Source organism: Stylophora pistillata, chromosome 2 (assembly GCF_964205215.1).
Source record: "Stylophora pistillata chromosome 2, jaStyPist1.2, whole genome shotgun sequence".
In the NCBI taxonomy this organism is placed as follows: Eukaryota; Metazoa; Cnidaria; class Anthozoa; order Scleractinia; family Pocilloporidae; genus Stylophora; species Stylophora pistillata.
In genome coordinates, this window is record NC_142520.1 from 44,675,457 (window position 1) to 44,695,552 (window position 20,096).

At 40.4% G+C, this 20,096-nt stretch overlaps 1 protein-coding gene and 1 pseudogene across 1 annotated transcript; both read right to left on the reverse strand.

Annotated features, from left to right (window-relative positions):
- Window positions 1–13,136: 13,136 nt before the first annotated feature.
- LOC148739770 (uncharacterized) lies at window positions 13,137–14,879 on the reverse strand. Its single transcript, XM_088749564.1, has 2 exons — window positions 14,814–14,879; window positions 13,137–14,336 (listed from the first exon to the last, which is right to left on the reverse strand). Exons 1-2 carry the CDS (start codon window positions 14,877–14,879, stop codon window positions 13,137–13,139), a joined length of 1,266 nt encoding a protein of 421 aa, XP_088605690.1.
- A 257-nt stretch (window positions 14,880–15,136) lies between these two features.
- On the reverse strand, window positions 15,137–16,788 carry LOC148739771 (uncharacterized; annotated as a pseudogene).
- Between the last annotated feature and the right edge of the window lie 3,308 nt (window positions 16,789–20,096).

The window sequence follows — 20,096 nt, forward strand, 5'->3', positions numbered from 1 at the left end:
GTCTAGAATGTCTTTCTGTGTAAGGAACGCACCAATCCACCACACACTAGTAAAAAAAACCAGCAGATATTAGAAGCAATGCCTAAGTTCTGAATAAAAATTAACTACGATTTTATTTCCCGTGCAAGTACAATGTTGAAAGCAGGGTGGAGGAAAGGTAGGTCACATGCACTTATGAACCCCCTGCTCCTACCACTAACCTTCATTCGTTTCCTCGCTGTTGCTGAACACTACATGCCTTTCTTGTGTAAATATTAAATTTTGCTCGCCACAAACATTATCAAAGATAAAAGCTGATAGTTTCTAAAGAAAATGTTTGGGGCTGCGTCGGTGGGGGTAACGAAATAATTTGAATGTATCAACAAAGTTGAAATGATAAATTGGCCACCGTTACGATTGTAAAAGCTGACATTTTGAGCGTTAGCCCTTCGTCGGAGCGAATAGAGGAATTGTGGGTTGTGTGTGTTTTTAAAGGCAGAAAATGGAGCTACGTTATTGGTGGCAACATGGCACCGAGAGAAACACGAATAAATTAGTGAAATGAAAAGCATTCGTTAATACCTGTGGGATTTAGACTGCCTGTTTGAAAGATGAGCTTTTGTTCAAGAGTTTCACGGCTTTCCGTACTACCTAAGTGCAAGGAAAGACCGCATATTGCCATATGTTGCTTAGAATGATTAGGTAAGTTAAAATGTCTAGCGACTGGTTTCGATGGTTTTCGACTGGTTTTCGTGTCCTTGTCATGGCTCTCCACGTCGCGAAGGTGTTCTCGGAATCGGTCACATAGTCTTCTGTCTGTTTCGCCGATGTTAATCCTTTTGCAATAAGTGCAAGTTATGCAATAGATTACATGGGCGGAGGGGCACGTTATGTGATCGGTATTCTTAATAGATCGTTTGGGTCCCGATATTTTGTCAGTGTTGTGAGTGAAAGGACACGTTTTGCATCCTGTACGAGTGCATTTAAAAGTGCTTGGTTGGTTATTAGTCTGAAAAGAACTTCTGACCAAAAAATACGGCAAATAGTTTGTCGTAGCTAATAGCCGTTTTCCTTATTGTTCCGCACTCGTTGCTCGGAGGGCTGCTCAAATTGACCGCCGATGAACTTAAAAAGTTCCCGGATGTGTCGCAGCATTCTGCACGATACGAGCTCTGAACCTAGAAGCTAGAAAAGGGCCAGGAGCGTGGCTGACAGTACTTCCTCCCCGAAAATTGGGCTTCAACCTAAATAAACAGGAATTCCTTGATGCTGACAAGCTTTTAAAATATTCCCTCCAAGTGTGTGTGTGGGGAGGTTTTTACGCTAGACCACGCCATGATTTTTAAACGAGAAGGATTTTTCGTACAAAGACACAATGATCGAGATACCTGGCTGCTGAACTCTTGAGTACGGTATACAGCGATGGTGAAGTTTATCCCGAACCTCAAGACATCAGTGGTGAACAGCTGAAAAGAGGAGGTGACAAAACAAAAGGCGTAACATTGAACCTTCACCCACATGGATTCTGCGAACAACAACGATCGGCATTCCCTGATGTCAGGGTCTGCCATCCAAATGCCGAGTCTTATAAGAATAGCCAGTACTCAAGGAGAGTTCTAGACACTGAGCACTAAACATTGGCATGTCTAATATTTACCACTACCGGCGAAATTAGCCTCGCAGACCTGAAACCTTGAAGAAGGAAAAGCAATATGCCGAGAAAATCCCTCGGTTCGGGGAAGAAACATCTTTTTCCCTTTAAAGAACCGCCCTCATCTGCTTAAAGGGTTCAAGAGCGGCGAGGAGAGTCCCCGGTGATGTAAGGAATGCTTATATTCACAGAGTTAGCAATTCGATCGTGAAATTTAGACTTTAGGTTTTAAGTCCAAAATGTTCTTTAAATTTTCAAAGAGCTATTTCGTACGTTCCCAAAAATGAAATAAAATTGAATAATTTATCAATCAGTTGAAGAAATTACCATCAGGTATTTTCAGTAACAATATCCTGCTGAGATGGCTGCAAGGAAGGAACCTATCTTAATTGTGTAAGGAACGCGTCAAATAACTATCGTACTGGTGGGAATATCTCAGATCAGAGCAACGATGTGCTATCACCGAATAAAAACAGCCACGAGGTTGAAATTTTCCAATGTAAATGTAATGAAAGGCATGTGAAGTAGATTGAGTGTTCACATGCACTCTTGGACTCCAAGCTCGCTATATGCGCTTTCAAAGAAAAGGTTTTAACGGAAAATTATAAAAGAAAACTTGCTGGAGTACAATTTCGGATCCCGTAGACCCATCCCAGTTTTCTTGAATAAGTTTTTACGTTATAAGTTTCCTTGCTCAAAAAGTGTATTGTCAGCTAATTAAAAAAAAAATCAAGCTAACCATAGAAAAGCATTGATCTCCAAACGCAGTGCAATAAATCGGAAATACGTACAATGCAATACCCATTAATTTATCCCTTCTTGCAAATTTGTGGTATAAAAGTCAAAGTACTAGCTCTTAGCACTCAATCCTCAACTCGCGCAAAAAAAGAGCTTAAGTTGAGGATATTGTAAAGCAGTAATCGGTTCTTTTTTTTTTACTGAATATTCGAAGTGAATTGAAGGGACAAGAAGTAAACGTCTCAAACTCATTAATAATTCATGACGTTACAAGCCGACCAGAGCGCTCCATTCGGGTCAGGCGGATGACTTTGAAGCTCAAGGAAACACCGTTTGAAAATAACTAGTGTTTTGTCACGTTTTCATCACTAGTGATAAAAATGTGCTTAAGAGCCAATTTTACCAATAGTCAAACATTTGGTGGCAACAGCCAAAAAAATCGATTCGGCTCATATTCTTAAGTAAGGTAGGCGCTATGGTGAAACAAAGCAATGCATACTTCGTTTGGCTGAATATCGATTTATTTACGAGCAAATGCCGTAAAATTCCGAGCAAAATTTCGACCAAATGCCGCATTTGAAGCTCAAAATTTCAGACAAATTTCGGAGCATCACGCCACGAATTGAAAACACTTGGACCGATAAAAACTACCAAATCTTGAAAAACAACATCAATGCATATGCTAGACAGCAATTTTAGCAATTCTTAATCATTTATTTACACAACGTAATTGAATTTATCCGACCTTCTTCTAACAAGATTAAAAATAGGTCAAAAGTAACCTGTTATTTAACTATGTGCTATACAAAATAATAGACTGAAAATCTGGCTTTTGTAAGGCAAAGTGTGGTTCTTTTCGATCTCCAAATGATTTTTTGGGGAAATAATTCAGTGCAATTTAATCAAATTTTAAAGTTGGATAAAATGAGCTGATTTGACGATGCCGTCATTTATTCGAAAATGTACACATTCACACGCAAACTCGATTGTTTCGCGTTTTACATCCAATCTACAGCTTATTTAACATAATATCATTTTACCGTCCATATTGTTGTATTACAAAAGGGGATTGCAGTCCTAAAATTGTTGCTTTGCTCCCTCAATAGCAATAAAACTTGTCAGGATAGTTAACTCATCCTGATAATGATTGTTTACAAAGCGTATCTCGGGGTTTCTCTATTCCCATTTCGTTGAAATACTTCGTGTAAGAGATCTTTGTTTAAATATAAGTCTACAACCGAACCGTAAACCAAATGTAAGCGGAATGTTGCTAGTTGAGAAACATGTTTCTCACGTAGAGAATAACGCTAATTAATTCAAAATGAGGTCTACTGAAATAAAACGCAAAAATAAAGCTTTGGACTATGAAGCTCGTGGCTACAGGAACTAAGGTCGTGTGTTACATATACGAAAAAGAAGCAAACAATTATCCAGCTGTGATCATAATTTAATGTATCATAATTGAATTTTTCATGGTACTTCGGGGGATAAAGCTCATTTTAGTCCAAAAATGAGCGACAGATCTGCAAAGGGCATAGCCCATCATACATCATTGCAGACGTGCGACAAAGAAAAGTGTAGTGTTTGAATATTTGTTTATCTAAAGGAAGTTTCATAAGGGTCAAACATGGAAAACCACAACTTTCGCTGACATGTTTGTAAAAGTCAACGGTATACAGCTTTATATTTATACTACTTTTTCTCCAGAGGCTACTGTACCTCGTTAAGTTACACGTGCCGGTAGTAAGACTACGACCCAGTTAGCACGTCCACATTTTCCACAACCACCTTTTCCCGGCAGCGGTCCGAAAAAAGCTCACATCTGGAAATGAAACCATTTCTGCGTATCTCGGGATTCAAGAAACGCTTCGAGTAATCATTGCACCAGCTGACACAGCAGGCTCGGGTGCGAGTCGGTATACCTACATCAAATAGTTGCATTTTGGAAACAGAGGCTTTAAAAAATCAACTCAACTAGTTAGTTATTTAGGGTTCTTGCCCAGGAAGGTAGCCAAGTAGTGATCTATCCCCCTGAAATATGGTCGGGTCCAAAGCCATCAATGCATTATATGGCGAAATATTATAGAGTGGGCTGATGCGTAATGAAACATTTAACATAAGCTTGTTGTCTGGTCAGACCAGAACGTTCACGCCCATCGGGAAAAGGTTGACATCTAGATTTAACCAGAAAAAAAGTAAACAAACCCATGTTGTGCCTTTCTCCTTAATCTTTCCTTCCAAGATAATAAATTTAAGAAGTGAATGGCTACTTCTTATAGAAGTCCAAAGCTAATCGATGCATCATATGGCGATGTATTATTGAGCATGGTTTGATATATCAGAAGGAACTCTGCGCCTCGACCTAGAGCCTCTGGTTCACCAAGTTTTGCACTTAGCGAGGGATAAATTGTAATGGAATGTATATCAGCGGGAGGAGAGAATATGGCTGCTCGGCTAAGAACTAGGTCAACTTCGTCTTTTAGCCCGGAAAAACCGAGACTAGCGGAATTGCTCTCAATCAACCTTGAACAGGGAAGAAGAGGTCTAATTACTATTTCCCATTTTCTGGATCGTCTGTCGAATTCACAGTGTACTCTTACTATAGTTTTGAACAAGCAGCAGATATCCTTATGAGGAGAACGCCACGCAATGTTGTTGCAGAGTTCACATCTTTTCTCTGCAGTTCGTTTTATTAGTAAACGAAAATGCCAGGTTCAAGGTAATTTCTGTAATTAAGGAAACAATAAATAGAGATTATAGTAGTAAGGAGGAGGAAACAAATACGATTAAATTTTTCAGCGTCTTAAAAAAATACTTATAAATTATAGTCATTTAAAATCCTTACCTCTACTCGAGGCAACTGTCATCTCGACCGGTTCCTTACACAAAGTAAGCACCAAGTGTGGTTTCAGCGATTAACGATAAAAACACCACTCTGAATTTCATTTGGTGGGTTTGACTGTAACTCATTTTGAATATTACATACAGTCAACAGAAGAAAATTTAGTAAGAGTGCAGGGAAGTTGAAAACTTATACAGTAGCATTGTAGGAAGCAGAGGTTTTAATCACCGAACTAGGTTTATCTTTGGTTCTTTTTGTCCTAAAATGAGCTTTATTAACCTAAACAATAACTTACAAAATAAAAATATGAACTCAATAGGGATCGGAGCTAAATAAGTGTTTGCTCCTGTTTCCTTTATGTAACACTCGACCTTAGTTCGTGTAGCCACGTGCTTCACTTTCCAAACTTGTATATTGCGGAGTTGTCGGTTTCTGCATGTGGACCCTAAATTTGAATTAATTAGCGTTATTCAGCACACGAGAAACATGTTTCTGAACTGGCAACATTTCGCCAACATTTTGGTTCGCGATTTAGTTAAAGACTTATTTTTAAATAAAGATCTCTTACGTGAAGTAATTGCAGCCTCCTTTTCAACGAAATGGAAAGAGAGAAACCTTGGGATACGAATTGTAAACAATCATTATCAGGATGTGTTGACTACCCTGCCAAGTTATATCGCTATTATGGGAGCGATGCAACAATTTCAGGACTGCAATCCCCATTTGTGGTACAGCAATATGGACAGTAAGATGATTTTATCTTAAATAAGCTGTAGATTGGATGTAAAATGCGAAACAATCGAGTTTGTGTGTGAATGTGTACATTTTCGAATAACTGACGGCATCGTCAAATCAGCTCATTTTATCCAACTTTAAAATTTGATTAAATTGCACTGAGTCATTTCCCCAAAAAATCATTTGGAGATCGAAAAGAACCACACTTTGCCTTACAAAAGCCAGATTTTCAGTCGATTAATTTGCATAGCACATAGTTAAGTAACAGGTTGCTTTTTGACCAATTTTTAATCTTGTTAGAAGAAGGTCGGATAAATTCAATTACGTTGTGTAAATAAATGATCAAGAATTGCTCAAATTGCTGTCAAATTATGTATTGATGTTTTTTTTCAAGATTTGGTAGTTTTTATTGGTCCAAGTGTTTTGAATGCGTGGCGCGACGCTCCGAGATTCGTCTGAAATTTTGAGCTTCAAAAGTGGCATTTGGGCGAAATTCAGCTTTTATCGATTTTCTCGTAAATAAATCGATATTCAGCCAAACGAAGTATGCCGTGCTTTGTTTCACCATAACGCCTACCTAACTTGAGGATGTGAGCCGAATCGATTTTTCGGCTATTGCCACCATATTTTGAAAATGTTCGAGTTTTGGCCACATTTCCTCTTAAATTCATCATACAGAGCTGTAAATTGAGTACAGCGTTCGAGATAGCAGAAATCAACACAAGTGGCAAGGCCGCCATATTGTGGAATTCAATCCTCCCTCCGAGTTTTTTTTACTTCCGCTGCGGCCGGAACCTGTTCACACGATGTCAAAGAGTGGTACGAAAAACTATCCGATACGTGACGATTCACTTTCAAGATCGAAGCGGCAAAGCGTCGCTCCGTTGTAAAAACCGCGCCCAAATCAGAGTTGCCTTTGTGAACAGAAGCCCTATCCGATATGGTTTTTGTGTCGGAGCACGAGCTATCCGGTATAGTGTAGACATAGCCTCCACGAGGCTGCAGGCCTCGTGGTTTCAAATGTTTTCTCTAATTTGGAACCTGATAAAATCCTCGCAATCGCTTTTTAGATATTACTAGGAAACGATATCGTTTTCTCAAAGCTCTCAATAGAACTCTCTTGCATTCCTCTCCAGAAAAACCGTAGTCCCCTTTTGGCAGAGGCTGTTATCATCACTTTTGAAAAAAGGCTGCGATTTTAAATTACGCGATAAGATCACAACTTATTTCGAACAGGACAAATACCAGTTATGCAACGTTTTTTAGCGATTGTACCTTTATGAAATGTCAATGTCAGCTGGCCTATTATCGTTCAAGATGCATCGCAACTCTAGCAAAGTGGTGCTCAAAAGAGACTTACTTTCATGAATGAGAAGAAATATTCAATAAACAAGGGGAAAAACGACGACGATTTCAAAATTATAATTTGAAAATTATGAAGAAGAATGAGTAGAGCTGAAATCTAGTAACCATCCAATGACAGCGACACAAATCGCATACAAAAATTATTTAATTAGCTGTAATTTTGATTGATGAATCAATAGACACGAGACCCAATTGCAACTGGAATGGAATAAAGTTTAATCACCCATGTGGATTCATGTTATCATCTTACTTGCCGTATCAGTTCTATAGCTTGTTGCATAACTCTCAAAGAAGATAATTTTATTTTCCTTTAAAGATATTTTTAAAACCAAAAATTTGTGTTAGCGATCTTTAAGGAATAAAGGCTGATAGTTTCTAAAGAAACTGTTTGGTGCTGCGTCGGTGGGGGTAACGAAATAATTTGAATATATCAACAAAGTTGAAATGGTAAATTGGCCACCGTTACGATTATAAAAGCTGACGTTTCGAGCGTTAGCCCTTCGATCTTTAAGGAACCGAGTTTAGGATATTCAAGAACAAATATAACGTTGACATCTGTTTGCACCGACTGCTAAGTCGCTCCAGAGGCACAACTAAATGGGACAACATTTATTGACTCCGTTTGTTACCGGTATTTCTGCTGCACGCGCTAATAACATCATTGACTGACGACTTCTCAACAGGACATATAGCAGCTTTCTGAGTGAGTTTCAGTCGAATTTGGGCTAGCTTTGGACCGAAGCACGGCGACAGACACTTGACATTATATGACGTCGAAAGCAGATTGCAGCAGCAGCTCATCAGTTCCAAACCTCAAACACCGCAGCAAATCTTTAAATCTTTCAGTTATTGCATAGCTAGATCTCCGCGGAGATCTAGCAAAGAATTAAATAAAAGCTTTAGTCAGAATTTGCACTGGAGACTGGACGACTATCGAGTAGCAACTTTCATCACATGTAGCGGGCCAGAAGCCCTCGATATCAAATCTGGTTTACCTTCGCCTCCAATGAGGAGAAAGGTAGGACCGATAAAGTTTTGAACTTTTGAAATAATTACTGCCAAGGCGAGACGAACCCAATTTATGAGCGCTGAACAAATGTCATGCAAGAGTAAGACCCTTGTTGGGAAAAACACATGAAATTGATTAATGAGAAGCTAGAATTCTATTGACGGGAAGTGCCATTCATTGGACGTGTGATGACGAAGAGGCAATGGTAAAGGCAGCTCCGAGGAAAGCTGACACAATAGTCATGGTAGAGCGACCGGAAGAAGTGCCAGCAGTGCAGAGATTTATAAGGCTAAGGAACCTTTCATAAATGTTGGAGCCACTATGCTGCCTGACACACAAAAACGGCGGGTGAATCTGCATCCATTAGCAGAAAGTTCCCTTCGAAGAGATCAGACGCTGCTTTCAAAGCACCAGTATTTCAGCTAGAGTGACCAAACAGAGGGCCAACGAGATGTATCCAAGGATGGGCTTGCCTTTTTATTGATGCAAAATTGTTAACCAGTGACATTTTCAAGGAGGACTCTCATGTGGCAGAGAGAAAGCACTCGCAGATCGAAAAGAAATTTTAGCCCCAGTTTTTGGCATAAAGCGTAACCACCGAGATGTGTTCGGCTGGAGAGCCATCCGGCAGTAGACTGACAAAAGCCCGCGGTTTTTTTTTTTTAGAAGTTATCGGCATCAGCTCACAATAGGCTACAGTACCTCTTGTCGCGACTCGAGCAGTGTGAGTAGCAGATACACCAAAAGCCATGGAAATATCTTTTTTCCAGACGATACTCTGTCAAGAGCTCGTAACCCACTTTCTTCCTGTTCTAGACTATTAACATAGGGAAAATCAGACAGCGAGAGGACTTGTGAACGAAACCTTCAGAGCTTGGATTAAAAAACCTCCGATTATTTACCAGATGCAAAAGATATTCCCCAACGGCCATCCATCCGAGCAAATCCAGGCGAGATTCTGCCACCCCGTCAGCAAAGGCTCAAACAGTTCCTAAACAGCTAGACAAACCCATAGTGGCAATACCAATTAAATTCAAGGCTCTATTTGTAACACCTGACAAGCCCTAAGTAATGGAGTCCAGCACCACGAGATCTAAACGGTTCTCAAGGGCACCAAGTTACTTGCAGAACTATTCATGACTGTAGACCATCCAAACTTTTAAAGAAAGAGACATTGAACTCATAGTACCTGATTTACCCGTCAGAAACGTTCCCAGTAAGTTCTTTAACTCTAGCTTCCTCACAAGTGCTTATATTGTGTTTTGGCGCTGCTTTCTAAATGAGGAAAGGTTCGATAGTGGACCTGTGATGAGAGGTTACGAGACCAAGTAGAACCATATGTTGCGGGACTGGAAGGCCGTAAATCTGATCAAAGTTATGTTTACCATGTCTTCTCTGGTATTTCAGGTCGCTAATGTATATTGTATAACACATACTATATAATTATTTTCTTTGACGATATTTTGACAGCGAAACAAAGATCCTATGAAAGTACATCACAAGGCACCGGAGGTGCTCACTCGTGCAGGGGCCTTGCCACGCTAATAACACACAGTAAATTCTTCGTGCCTCTTTAGTTGGCTAGTTTCATGATTTGAAAGTTCAATTGAAATAACGAATATCCTTCAAATAACGACTCGTTGACACTGACCAGCAGAACATAATTTTACGTTCAATATACATTCACATTTTTCTAGTGAAAATCTTCTTGGAAATAGAGAAACCTGTGCCATTTTTGTCAATTATATTATCCCAAGTTGCCCATAAGTAATCATTTGGTTTTTTTCTTTTATTGTTTTTATTTACTTATTTATCTATTTATTTATCTTATTGAATGAGAAATATCTCATCACCAGTCCCTGGGTTTCAAAAGCTTTTAAAACTTTTTTCGAGGGCTTAGCGCTAAAATAGTAAACATGTCTACTTACACCCATCACTTCAATGTACATACCTGAAGATTTTCAAGAATTTTACAAAATTATAAAAGTGTACAAGATTTAGCCAGAGGGAATTTTGTGCAGATATTTTGCGATTGTACACCCTCATGTATAGGTATGAAGAAAGTCATATGCAATGAGTTAAATTTCAAATAATTTGAAATGGAACACAGAATCAGTCTTATTAAACACAAAACTCTTGAAAAAAGGAGTATCCTTTAAATCGGCACTCTTAACCCTATAGGTGTCAACGCACGCTTTTCATTTTACTAGTTTGTTCGTGTTTTTCTCGTCAATATGTTCCCACCAATAGCGTAGCTTCTCGGCTTTCTGCATTTAAACCCACACGCAACCCACAATTCCTCCATTCGCTCTGACGAAGGGCTAACGCTCGAAACGTTAGCTTTTGAACTCTTTACGGTGGCCGATTTACAATTTCAACTCATTTGATATAACCGGATTACCTTGTTAGCCCCACCGACGCAGCACAACAGTTTCTTTAGAAACTTATCCTCCTTCATTCTGTGGTGGATCACTCCTTTTGACGTTATTCCTCGCCAAGAATAAATAATAACCCATTATTTTCTCTTCTCCTTATCCATCTACCACCTGAGCGTTTAAAATCACAGAATATTGACCATAGAGCATGCAAATTTTCAGTTATAAAGCCTATTCAGAAGACTAACATGTTGCTTGCCTTTAGATCATTTCCTCTGAAGCATTCAAACAAATTATTTTAAACAAAATATCGATTTTATATCATGACTTTACCTGGCGATATAAACCTAAACATAGCGTTTGAATTTGCATGCGCGCGCTCAATATATAGTTTTAAATAAAACTATTGAAATATTTTGTGTTTACCTATTATTTCAAACTTTTCCACTCTTAGCCGTTGTCGGTCAGGAACCCTGAGCCTCCCATACAATTACGACAAAGTGTAATTTTACCCTTTAAATTTATTGTTGAGTAGCGTATTAACTGCTTTCAAGCGTTAATACAGAACCCCAAAAAGAAAACATCCGATCATGTACGAAATCAATTTGTTAGAGTATATGTGTTAGGACTTTGTGTAGAATATGGAAAAGTACAACAATTTCAGTTTGAGAAGAACAATTTCCATAGTTTATTTACGAATCCAGTGTAATTAACATCACTCTTAATCATCTTTGGTGGGTGGCAAAACAATCAGTTGAAAAAGTTACCATCAGGCATTTTCAGTAACAACAAGCGGCTGGCTGACTTATAAGCTTGGTCCTGCCCTTTTTAAATAAAGAACGCATCAAATACATCCCGAGTAGGCGGGAATATCAGCAGATCAGAGGAGCGATTTTCGAGCGAATTTTGGTTCGCGCTTTCGATGTGAAGCGTTACTGTAGCTTTGAAGGCTACAGATGTATGGTGACCCGTTTATTTTCGTACTAGTTGCCAGAGGAAGCAAGTCAAACTAAAAAAACAAATACAGATTTTTTCAAATATAGAATAATATTTGAGAGTTCAACGAAATGTAACTTACAATTCGTAGGGCATTCCATACATCTTATAGATCTTTACGTTATCTCTGGCTGACCGTTATTTTCAATATTGGATTCGTTGCGTCTTTAAATAAAAGGGGCGGGTGGGTTGGTCCCCAGACTACCCGAAACAACGCTCTGGCGCCAAAACTATTAAACACTGAGTGAAAATCACTCCGTCCGAGTGTGGAATTTAAGAGTTTAACTCTAATTGAGAAAAAAATTGTCATTTAAGATTGAAAGATTCATGCAAGTGTTCATTGTTCTTCAATTCATCGAAACTAAAGTAGTCCTGCATCAAGCTCTTCCTTTGTCGCCATGAAACACAGTTTGTGAATAGGTCTGTCGTACTCTACGTCTCTTGTTTCTATTCTCACTTTTCGGACAAGGCCGTCGTTTCCAGGATAGGTGCCTATAGTACGCGCCATTTTACATTCACATCTTTTGTGTTTGGGATCTAGCTCAATACAAGATCACCGGTCTGAATGTTATCTCGCACGCGAAACCACTTGTTTCTTGGTAACAAGTTTGGGGCGAAATACTTCATCCAACTCCTCCAGAAATCAGCGACTCTGTTTTGTGTGCTTCTGAGTATTGTCGCGGATTGGTTCTTCCCTCTGGTTCTGGCTGTGGCGGTGGATTGTGATGGCCTAGAAGAAGGTCGTTGGGAGTGATCGGTGGTACTTCCCAGATATCATAGGAACTGGGGTGCAGTGGTCGTCTGTTGACTAGGAAGGTAACTTCTGACAAAAATGTTCTCCATTGTTCCTCGGAATATGCTTGGTTCTTGCAAGTGGCGTTAAGTGCTAGTCTGACTGACCTAATTAGGGTCTCAACAACTCCGTTTTGGTGACTCGCATGTGGTGTGTTCCACTCCCATCTGAACTCGCAGCCAAATTTATCGGAGAGGACTCTCTTTATCTTAGGAAAATCCTAGTTCTGTGTGGTTTCTTTTAGGTAACCTTGGGCACCCACAAAATTTGTTCCATGGTCTGTCCAGCATACACTGGTGTATCCCCGAGGGTAGGCAAATCGTCGAAAGGCCATCAAGAATGCATCTCAGGTTTTTTCAGTGACCAGTTCTAGATAGATCGCATGTGATGTCATACAGGTGAAGATGATCACTTGGGCCTCTTTTAGAGTCTTGCGGCCAAGCTTAATCTGTATTGGTTCGAACTTGTCCATGGCAGTGTTTGAAAATGCCGGGAGGCCAGCTGCTACTCTTGGGTTTGAAATCTGTCCCAGGAGCTGGTTGAGGGGTCTTTTCCGTAGTTTTGTGCATGTGACACACTTTGAGGTGACGGACTTAGCCATTCTGCGGAGTCCAATGATCCAAAATCCTTTTCTGGCCTGGTACATTAAACTCTTATAGCCACAGTGCCCAAGTCGTTCGTGGAGAGCACGCAGAAGCAAGATTACAAACGGGTGGTAAGATAATAAGCTTTCTCAATTCTTCAGGGAGAGACCTGACAACTTCAAGACGACCATGCGCACGAAGGAGGCCGTCTTCACCCTTCTTTGCCACCAGTTTCTTATCCAATCTCCCTTTGTTGACGGGAAAGTCACTCCACTTCAGAGGACGGGCCTCGGCAGCCTTCAGTTCCGGAACTAAAATGGGTCCTGACCTCGGGTTTATTTTTCGTGCGTTGCGAATAAAACTACGGACGTAGGCAAGAGTTCTCCGTATTTTGGAGTACGTAGAACAAGTTTTCAACGAATGTGAAAGGATAGGACCTCCTTCAGATTCAGGCTGATTTAGTTCAGGGCATACTTCTGCGAAAGCATTGTAATTTTTACTGGCTTTCTTCTCTTTTTGAAATACTTTCTTCTTTTTTAATGCTTCGGGGTCGTCCACGTGAGCGTTAACTTGGGTGTGGTCTTGAAAGTTGGGCCATTTTTCTTCTGGCAACTTTAGGAGGGATGGTCCCTCCGACCACTTCACGCGATGATTAAGATGGATTCCTCTCGTTAGAGCATCTGCAGGGTTATGGTTAGACTTGATGCAGCGAATTTGGTCTGCCCCATTTGACTCTTGGATTTCTGCCACTCTGGTAGATACAAAGGGTCTGAATTCCCGTGGTAGCGTTCTGACCCAGGACAAAACGATTGTTGAATCGACCCAGTAGAATCTCTCCCAGTATTGGGCTTTTGTCAACTCCAAGGCCTTTACACATGTAACTAACATCCTTGCAAGTGCTAAACAGCCCAGCAGTTCTAGTCTCGGGATGCTTTTCTTCTTCAGCTGTGCGACGAAAGCCTTTATCATGACTAGAACACATTGGTAGTCTCCACCAGTAAGTTTCCATCGTTGGAAGATTACAGCACCATAAGCCTGTTCCTCAACATCGGAGAATCCGTGAGTTTGAAGCACGCCCGCGGCATGGCTTGGTTTTAGCTTACGGTCAAACTGAAATGACAAGAGATCATTTATGGTCTTAACATTCTCTAACAATGTTTGCTGAATACTCTCGGGAAGAATGTCGTCCCAGTTGTAACCTGAACTCCATAGTGCTTGCAGATCAATTCTGAACTTGATATTAACGGATGAAACAAGACCGATGGGACCCTAGAGTTGAGCGAGAAATTTCAGACAGTTTCTTTTGGAGAAGCCCTCCAATAGGCCAACCGCGTTTTCTTTCTTGAAGGTAAAGTTATCTTCTTTTTTATCTCATTTGTGGCCAAGCAGATCTGTAAATCTTTCACCTCTAGACTGATCGATTTCCGAGAAGTTGGAGTGCCACGCCTTAACTTGAAATTTGCCTTTTCCGAGGATGGTGTCAATTTCTTTCGTTATTTTCCTGGCTTCTGTTGAGTTGCTTTTGGAGCCCGCGATATCGTCCACGTACACGTGATCTCGCGGTTCCTGGGCTGCGTCCGGAAATTCGACTTGTGAGACTTTGGCTAAGTAATTGATGGCGTTTGAGGCGATGTCTGGTGCTTGCTTGTCGTTGAAATTTAATCTGAGCCACTGAGAGACTGAGGGCGTTTCAGTTTTGTCGCTTCTCTACAAGAACCTATGGAAAACTTGGTCGTCAGGGTTCACTATAACTTGATTAAACATTTTTCGGATATCACCCAAGTAAGCCACTTCGTTCCATCGCCAGCCCATAAGTACATTGGGAAGACTGTTAATGTAATTAGGTCGTTTCTCAAGGTGATCGTTCAGGAAAGACCGTCGTGACCCTTTGAAGACGCATCGAAAACAAGGCGGACCTTAGTGGTTTTCTCTGGTGGGAGGACTGCTTGTAAAGGCAGATACCATTCAGGTTGGCTGTGATCAACTTCTTCTGTAAGAACTTTAATTATGAAGTCTTGTTGCAACAGCTTTTGGACTTCGTCATTTACGATTTCGGAGCATCCTGTTCTCTAGAACGATTTCTCGGCAGACTGCATTCTTTTGAGGGCAATGTCATAATTGCTGCGTTCTGGGGGTCCATTCTCATTCCAAGGCATTCTTACTTGGATTCTCCCATCTACCAATGTAGTTGAATCAGACAGCGACTTGACGAACTTGTTTTCTCGTAGCACGTTCTCACTACATATACACAGTTCTGTTGGTTTAACTCCCAGCGTGTCCTGATAAAGTAGTTTCTTGAAGTCGTCTTCAATCCTCACTGTTCCAACTGCAACGGACTGTATCCTGTAACTGTTAACTTGTCCTAAGACGTACCAACCGAAGCAGTTACATTTGGAAATCGGCTCTCTAGGTTCCCCTGACAAGGTATGAATGTCAACGAATGCATCGACGAAATCTGTACCAATTAGAAGATCTATTGTTCCCCCAGATAGATGCAGTTTGTTCGCCGCTGGTTTGAGATGAGAGAAGTGTTTAATAGTTTCCTTCGAGATCGTCTTCGCGGCACTACAAGGTTTCTTTATAGCGTATACTTCCAGTGTCTTTCTGACATCCTCATTTATGGTCGAGGTAATATTTATCTCGATGATTTCTGAAGCTTCAGACCTCTTCTCTCCACCTGCTAGATTCATAGTAAGATGGTAACTGTCCCAGCTATTCCGAGTCGTTCAGCTGCATTATTTGATAGCAGACTTGTGTTTGATTCGGAATCTATCATCGCTAGTATTTCAACAAGCGTTCCACCTGAGTCCATAACTTTGACGTTTTGGACAGGACATAAACCAGTGATGAGCTTGAAATCTTTCTTCTAGTTAGTGGCGCAGTTGGTATTTCCTTCTGCAGGAATATCTTGCATTCGGAAAGGCACTGCGTGCGGGCTTAAATTCGAATTAATCTTCTCGTTGTGAAGAGAATGGTGGTGGTTCTTTTTGCAGTTCTCGCAGGTAGTACCGTCCGGCTTCCTACAGTCGTTCGTATGATGTGGCCTGAGACATTTTCGGCATCTGTTGCTCTGTTTGACTACGTCCCATCTTTTATTTACAATTGAACTTTGATACAACGGACAGGCCGCTAACTGGTGCTTCGACGTACAACCAAGTGGACACGCTTCTTGCTCAGGAGTTCTATCATTGTTTGCTGCGTGGTTATCTGTTCTTCTAAAGGTTGGTCCTCGGTGGGTACGTTCTTTTTCGTCGGCGTTGTCATTGTCTCGTTTTCCTCTGGAGCGGAGGGTTGCCTCTCGATGTAACCAGGTTACGAGGTTTGACACATTTTCTTCCTTTCCCGCTCTTTGCATCTCTCTTCCAAAGTTTGTGTTGTCTCTTTGATCGAGCTTCGATAATAGCTGAGACATGAAAAACGGAGCTTCTGACGCCTCTAACACGATGTAGCCGCTGTCTTTCATATCATTGACAAATACGGAAATCGTCGTGGCGCAACGCGTGAGTGACTTGGAGTCTCGTTTAACTTGTTTCAGATTGTTCATTTCAGCTAACAGTTCGTCCATAAGTTTTCGCTCATTTGCGAATTCATTTTGGAGAGTTTCCCAGGCTTGGTCAACATCTTTACAAGTCTTGACTTGATCTGTCTAGAAGAAATCCTTAGGCATTGCTTTTCGGAATCTTTGAAGTTGCTCATCTTTGTCTTGTCCATATTTTGCCATACAGTGTCTAAACTCTCTTTTCCACTTCTGATAAGTTTTGCGACTTCCGTCCCAGATCGGAACTGTCAATTGCTCAAGGCTGCTGGGTTTTGATCCCATTGCAATGGCCACTTTCTCAACTGCAGAACTCATCGTTTTCAAGGTTTCTTTGTGGTCAGGAACATTTGGATGACTATTTTCGCTTTGATACGCTGCGTATTTCGAGGCGATTTGAAGAAAATCCCAGAGTTTTCTGTTCATTAACACCAATTCATCTTCCGATGAAGCGCCTTCTTCAATTAATTTGTCCGAGATCACCTCTTGCTGCTATTTAACAGATCTGTACTTCGATTCCACTAAATTGAACACTATTTCGAGTCTTTCAAGTCCCGGTCTTATAGCGAAGATGGATTCAAATTCTTCCATTAACTCCATAAGAATTCCAACGGCATTTTTCATTTTTCCCGTGAGGGTTTTTACATCAACTCTCGGCGGCATTGCGAGGTTGCTGTTCTTTCACCAAAAGTGCAGATTGAAATATTTTCTAGAACGGTCAGTCGCTCGCTTTTGGGCAGTCGGTTGTTCTGGAAAATGAGGCGTTTCTTTCGTGACCCGGCTGTAACGGATTCCAAGGTCGATCAGTCGCTTGTTTCGCTCTCAGTTGTTCTTTAAAACCAGTAGCTTTGCCTCACGATGCTGTCCTTCGGGATTTTGAAGTCGATGGTGTAACTTTCAATTCGTAGAATTTATAACTGATTCGCGCGTTCAATGTGAAGCGTTACTGTAGCTTTAAAGGTTACAGATGTATGGTGACCCGTTTATTTTCGTACTAGTTGCCAGAGGAAGCAAGTCAAACTAAAAAAACAAATACAGATTTTTTTAATTTCAGAATAACATTTGAGAGTTCAACGAAGTGTAACTTACAATTCGTAGGCCATTCCATACATCCTATAGATCTTTACGTTATATCTCTGGCTGACCGTTATTTTTAATATTGGGTTCGTCGCGTCTTTAAATAAAATAAGGGAGGGGTGGTCCCCAGACTCCCTGGGACAACGCTCTGGCGCTAAAACTATTAAACACTAAGTGCAAATCAAATTCCATTAGTATTTTCCATACACCCCTCAGTGTAATACCGCTAAAAATTATGTCCGTTCTGATGCCCTTAGAATATGGTAATTTGAGGTAATGGAGGAAAACTAAAAAATCCTCTTCGGTTGTTTTACATATAGTACGTTGCAGATTTTTGCCTTGGCGTCCTTCGCAAAACAACCTTTTGGTGCTTTAAGTATACTGCATGGACACTAAAAACAGCAAACAACGTTTCCTTTAATTCCAGTCCACTTGTTTTAACAGATAACTCGAACCTTTTTCAATGTCCCTTGAAGATTCGAGTAATCGGTTGACAGTAGTAAGATTTTAAAAGGGCAAGAAAGGATAAAATGCAACCTCATACAGAGAAGGACGAAGAGAGAACGTTCTATGCGCACATGAAATAAACAACTATGATTAAGAAATCACCCCTCTCAGAGATGTCAGTAATGATGGACGAGAGAATCCTAGAGAAGAAAAAGGAACCAATCAATTTTGAGTCCAGAAATGCTCTTTAAAACTTTATAGAGCTGTTTCATTTATCCTTAAAGATTATTAACCCTTCGAGTTAGATCCTCTTCGATGTAAGGCCCTCTGTTCGCGACAATGGAGTCCACTCTGCTTCTTTTAGCTTGACCACAAGACTAACATGTCGGGTTTCTTTAATTTCTAAGCTTTCAAAGAATTTCTTTAGGAATAATAAATATTAAACGAGCTGACACTGCTCAGGGAAGTTTAAACATGGTGTGATCATTTGTGCTTGTACAAGTGAAGACACTGTATCAGAAAACTCAAACAAAACTATTGAGACATTTTGTTTCCTGTTACCTTACTCTCCCCCTCTCTGCAATCAATGTCGCCTAGCTTATAATGAGGACTAGTGAGTAATGTCAAGCCATATGTATTACAACAATGAGTAATGGGAGAAGGGAGAATGGGCATGTGTAAAGCATTCAGTTGTTTTCAGTCTTTTACAAATACACACACAGACACACAAAAAACGAGCACCCTATCTTAGCTCTTCAAAAAAGAAGACATCAGACACTCAACATTTTACGAGCAACCACAGTACCTGCACTATGTTGACAAGCACAATTTAATTAACACTCCTTTATATAACCTTTGGCAAGCGGTTGAACAATAACCAGTTTTTAGAAATTACCACCAGGCATTTTCAGTAACAATACCCAGCTGAGATCGCTGTAAGTTTAGAGTTTGTCTCGTCTGTGTAAAGAACGCGTCAAATCCATCGATCATTGGTAAATATACCAGTAAATACGAGCAGCAACGCCTTAGCTCCAGAAAAACTCAGCTACGAAGTAGGACTGTTCTGTTTAAGTGGACAGGGATTTTATTTTTCTATTACAAGTACAATGGTGGAAGCAAGGGGAGGAAGGGGGGGGGGGAAGGGAAGGTAAAGTGACACATGCCGCCTGTGGACCCCAGGCTCCTACTCCTAACCTTCATCCCTGTCCTCACTTCTGCTGAACATTACATGCCATTCTCATACATACAAATATATCTTTCAATTTTGCTCGCTATGGACATTATCAAAAAATACTTGTGAAGGAAATTTATTAAGAAGCTTTTAATGGACCAGAATTGCCTTTCGTAGTGTTTATTTATTTTTTTTTTGTATTCTTCTTGTCAAATACAATGCTTCTAAACCTTGCCTTTTACAAATTTTTCCATGTTAAACTTCCTTGGTCAAAAACTGTCATAGCTCGTTGAAAAATAAATCCAGTAAAAAACAGAGAAAGTAATTCCTATAAAGAAGCGACATTTCACAGGGTCGAGCTCTAAACTCCATACAACAAATCGAAACAGGGTCAAGTCAATAAACAGTGGAGTACTCCTTAATTTAACAAATGTTATATCTTTGTGGTGCGGAAGTCAAAAACGCTCGCTCGAAACACTTAGGGTGTTTAACTTGCAAAACAAGGATATCAAAATGTCATGCAATCTTTAGTTAGTTCGGTACTATTTAGCCATTCGTTCATATTTAGTACGGGATTCACAAGGCCACTCGAAATCAACAACACAATACTTTAGAAAGAGTCAAAGCCAATCACAAAAGGAAGTAAATATTGTAACTACTATTAACTTATCACGGACGGCAAAGAGATCCTGTCATCAGAAGGGACCGCAGATCCGATCGCTATGGCTCTTTATGCTCTTAGCATCCAGCCTCTGATCACGAGTCTACAAGTGGCGTCCACAGCAAAGCAATGCTGGTT